We start from the raw sequence: 4643 nt of genomic DNA, 5'->3' as shown, positions 1-4643 counted from the left end.
CAGATGGACTGCCCGACTGCCAATCGAGAAAATGCTGCGAGGGTAGAAGGAGTGGAGCAGGGTTGCTTGCTACGTGAGGGCAATCTTACGTAATAAGAAGAAGGAGATGGGCGGCCCATAGTAGTGCCATCAACGTTGCTCCAGGTTCCTGCCAGGTAGAGCCGAATTGAAGGAGTCCAATTAATTGGACATGATGTAGTGGCGCTATCCCGAAGTAATGTCACATGACGGTGCCTGGATGGTTTCACCATGCCACTAGGATGGATATGAGTTTAGTCGGTAGCGCCTATTTCAAAGGTGAGCCCGACACTCCAGGGACTTTAACGGGGAACACAAATGGTAATGGGTTCCTCTAGGGTCCCTGGGACAGTGCGTAAAGTTTGGCATTCTCAGACCATCAAAAAAAAATTATTATTAATAATGTTATAATATTTATAATTATTGTTATTATTATCGTTATTAAAACTATAATTATTATTATCGCTTTTGTAATTTTTATTAGTACTGGTATTATTAATATTATTATTATTATTATTATTATTATTATTATTATTATCGTTAATATTGTCAATGTCATTATTTTGTTTTGAATATTATTATATCGAATATTATTATTCTTATTATTATTATTTTCGCTATCATGTTTATTATTATTGTTGCTATTATTATGATTATTGTTATTACTGTCGTTATTATTATTATAATTTTTACTATTATTATTATTATTATTTTTGTTAATATTATAATTATTATTTTTATTGTAGTTATTACCATCATTATTATTAATATTAATATTATATTCGTCAATAGTATTATTATTATTAGTATTATTATTATTTTCTTTATTATTATTATCGTTATTTTTATTATCGTATATTATCATAATTATGATTATCGTTGGTATTATTATGATTATTATTATCTTTGTTATAATCATCGTTTTTCTAAGTATTATAAATATAGTGGTTATTATTACTATTAATTTTTGTTATTTTCATTATGGTAATAATTATTATTATTATCGTTATTATTAATAATATTATTGTTAACGTTACTATTATTGCTATTATTATCGTTATTATTATTATTATTATTATTATTATTATTATTATTATTATTATTATTATTATTACTATCGGGTTTATTGTTATTATTATTATTATCTGTATTAGTATTATTATTAGTATTATCGTTATTATTAATATTATTTTTATTATTTCCGTTATTATTATTATAGTTATTATTACCCTTATTATTATTTTTATTATCGTTGGTATTAATATTATTTTTATTATTATCGTTATTATTATCATCCTTACTATTATTATTGTTATAATTTTCGATATAATTATAAACCTTATTATTATTATTGCTATTATCATTGTTATTATTATTATTTCCGTCATTATGGTTAACGTTAATTATAATCGTTATTATTAATCTTTATTATAATTATTATTCTTACAATTTTTACTCTTAACATTGTTATTATTATTATTATTATAATTATCATATATTGTTGTCATTATTTTTAATATTATTGTTATTGTTATTATTATCTTTATTAATATTATTATTTTTATTATTGTAAGTACATTAACAATATTTTTTTTCTTACGTAGGAAGTGAAATGCATTTATGAACAGAGAAGTACTTGTTCCTAGTGTCGGATTTATTTCCTTACCGACTAAAACACCTTCTACTGTCGTCGTTTGTTCCTGAACATTACACACATTTATATCTCTTTCCCCGGCCCATCTTATATAGATAGGCACGGAAGTAGCCGTGTCCGCTCTGGAACTGAGTCAAGTAATAATTGGTATCACCGTGCAGCCTCCCCGTCCACGTGTTACGTCTTTGATCAATGTCGCGATCCAGCTTCCTCTTGAGTTGTGTTCCCAGGACACGAAAGCCGTCTGCCAGCACCTGAATAGTCTTTTTTCTTTCCTCTTTGCTTGGTGCCGTCGTTACAACCTCGGTTTTCCTGAGGTGTACCGCTTTAAGTTCTTTCGCCAAGGGCGCAATTGGTATGACTCCAGCGATTACTAGTATGGCTGGTTCGGACGCCGTCCTGTACGCAGAGGCTATCCTCAGTGCTGCTCTGCTCTGTACTAGCGCCAGGCATTCCCGTTACGACTTTATGCTAAGAGAGTCCGCCCACATATCAGCACCGTAGGGGCGGACTGACTCGACCGGGGTCATTAGCAATCGGCGCTTACTTGCTTTTGGCCAGCTGACGTTGGTCATAAGCCTACTTAGGGAATTAACCCCCTTCGGAGCTTTATTCGCAGATTGCTGGATCTGCGCCCCGAAGCTCAGTCTATAGTCTATCATGATACCCAGATACTTGATTTCAGGCTTGGGATCCACTACTATGTCTCCAACTTGCAAAGGAAGGGTGATGTTTATTCCCCTCTTTGTAAAGATAACAATTTCCGTTTATTAGAGAGTTAGTAGAATGCCGTCGTCTACCATCCAGCCGTTGGCAATCTTAATGACTTGGTTCAGCTTTAGTTGAACTAGTTCACTATTTATTTATACACAGCGATGAAGGCCACGAAAATCCCACTAGAAGCGTCTCTTCTGGCATTTCGTTTCACAGCCATCTGTTGTATGAAACGCTCCAAAGGTCCGGCCCGAGGATTGATGGGCCGCTCCGGCCGTAATCTTCATTCATCTCTGCCCTTCTTCGGTTTGATCCATTAGCGTCCGGTCTCTCAGGTAGTCATCAAGTATACGCAGGACATACTTCGGTACTTAGAAGGTATGTTCCAGTGCATGCATGATGTCACTCCATCTTGGACAGTTGAATACGTTCTTCACGTCAAGCGTCAGTAGGACTATTCCACGCGAGTGCTAATTGTTGTCCACTGCTTTCCGCACTGCTTCCATGATATCTTGAACAGCGTTGATTACCAATCGCCCCGATCTGAATTCGTACTGTTTCGGTGACAGGTCGACAGCGGCCTCAATCGCGGGACTCAACCTCGCCTTTATCAGCTTTTCAGCAGTTTGCCTTTTGTGTCAAGAATATACAACGGCCGATAGGACGATGGCAGGATTTGATCTCCTTTGTCCTTACCGATGAGCACGAGGTGCGCTGTTTTCCATCGCGATGGGAAAATTCCATTTGTTAAGCAGGCATTGTATGCCTCTAACAGTGCGCCTGGATTTAGTTGGACTATTATTTTCAGCCTTGATTGGTATGCCGTCGAGACCTGGTGCCTTCTTGTTTCGTATGATTCGGGCCGTCCTCTTCAGCTCTTCAGCGCAGAAAGGAAGACAGTCCTCTACTTAGTCAAAGTCTACCTCCTGCGTGGTGGGATGTGACGGGAAGAGGGTACCCACGATGTTTTCTATGGTGGTTGTATCCATGACTTGGATCGGTCTCAAGGCCCCGAGCTTCTGGTTTACAATTTTGTAGTCCAGTCCAAATGGGTCCATACTGATATCCTCCACGAACTTCTTCCAGCAGGCGACCTTGCTATTAATTATGGCCCGGCGCAGTTGCTTTTTCACGTCGCTGTGTTCCGCAGATTTGGCGTTTGCTTCTCTTCCTTTCTTTGCCCGTTGTGCAGCTCGTCTCAACTTCAGGTACTTTCGGCGAAGCTCCGTGACTTCTGTAGTCCACCAGTATGCAGGTCGCTTGTAGTGACGAGGTTTCTTATGCGGTATAGCTGACTCACATGCCGTAACGATGTAGCGGATCGTAGCTTCGACAAGTGTTTCGGTCGCAGCCTTCCCTGTTGCTCAGGATCCTTCGGTAACTTCTATTTCTCGGGATATTGCTTTAATGAATTTTCCGGTGTCCATCTTGTGAACGTTTCATTTGCGTGGAGTTGCTTTGTCTTCTCTGCCTCTCCGTGATTCTCTGTATACACTGAAGATAATGTATTGGTGATCGGTTCCAGTGAAGTCCTCGATTACCTTCCACTCCTTGATCCGAGATAACAGGCCCTCATTTGCGAAGGAGATGTCCGAAATCGTCTCAGTATACTCGCGGCGCCGTAATGTTGTGGTAGAGCCAACGTTCTAGACATAGAGTCCTGTTCTGGCTACAATTTCCACCACGTATATGTCTCTCGAGTTTGATGTGGCATTCCCCTCTCGACTGCCTTAGCATCGAAGTCGCCGGCCACCAAAATGTTAGATGTTGTGTTCCGGACCACTTCCTCGAGCATGTCTATTTTTTATCGGAATTCATGGATGAGTTCGATTGGTCTGAGATAGCAACTAAAATGAGTAACCTGCTCCCTTTTCATCCAAACAAAGCCACAATAGCTTCCCAGCCTCTTGACTGGTATCTTGCTTGGCTCTAGAATTTAAATGGCCGCTGTGCCGTGAGAAACAGAGAACCATTCGGGCAATTTTTTGTCCCATTATTGTTCACTGATCAAGAGCAGACCAGTCCTCTTCTCCTGGGCCAGCTGATACAGTAGCTCGTTGGTAATCTTGTTCCTGTTCAAGATTGCTTGTAATATTTGCGTCATCGCAGGAGCTCTCTGGCATTATTGAGAGCTTCCTTGAAGATACTACAAAGTTCCGATCCAGGAGCAGTGTCGTTCTTGTCCTTTATCCGCTTCCATGCATAACATATAGTTTTCAGTGACCAGGTACTCTATCGCTTGATTGTTAGCCCTATC

General features: G+C 38.8%; 1 protein-coding gene across 1 annotated transcript; it reads right to left on the bottom strand.

The window, feature by feature from the left end:
- Positions 1–2856: 2856 nt before the first annotated feature.
- On the bottom strand, positions 2857–4040 carry LOC124431587. The gene is made up of 5 exons (XM_046979656.1): positions 3928–4040; positions 3834–3871; positions 3345–3743; positions 3083–3263; positions 2857–3016 (listed from the first exon to the last, which is right to left on the bottom strand). The coding sequence occupies exons 1-5, from the start codon at positions 4038–4040 to the stop codon at positions 2857–2859; spliced, it is 891 nt and encodes a 296-aa protein (XP_046835612.1).
- Between the last annotated feature and the right edge of the window lie 603 nt (positions 4041–4643).

The sequence above is a fragment of the Vespa crabro genome, chromosome 21 (genome assembly GCF_910589235.1).
Source record: "Vespa crabro chromosome 21, iyVesCrab1.2, whole genome shotgun sequence".
Taxonomy (NCBI): Eukaryota; Metazoa; Arthropoda; class Insecta; order Hymenoptera; family Vespidae; genus Vespa; species Vespa crabro.
Note: the sequence above shows the minus strand (reverse complement) of the source record. Positions and strands in the feature narration are given on the sequence as shown.

Coding starts and splice junctions, on each gene's coding strand:
- LOC124431587 (XM_046979656.1), bottom strand. CDS start 4,040: ATGTCTAGAACGTTGGCTCTACCACAACATTACGGCGCCGCGAGTATA. Junction 3,872..3,927: donor CTCGGATCAAGGAGTGGAAG/GTAATCGAGGAC, acceptor CAGTGTATACAG/AGAATCACGGAGAGGCAGAG. Junction 3,264..3,344: donor CACCATAGAAAACATCGTGG/GTACCCTCTTCC, acceptor TCTGCGCTGAAG/AGCTGAAGAGGACGGCCCGA.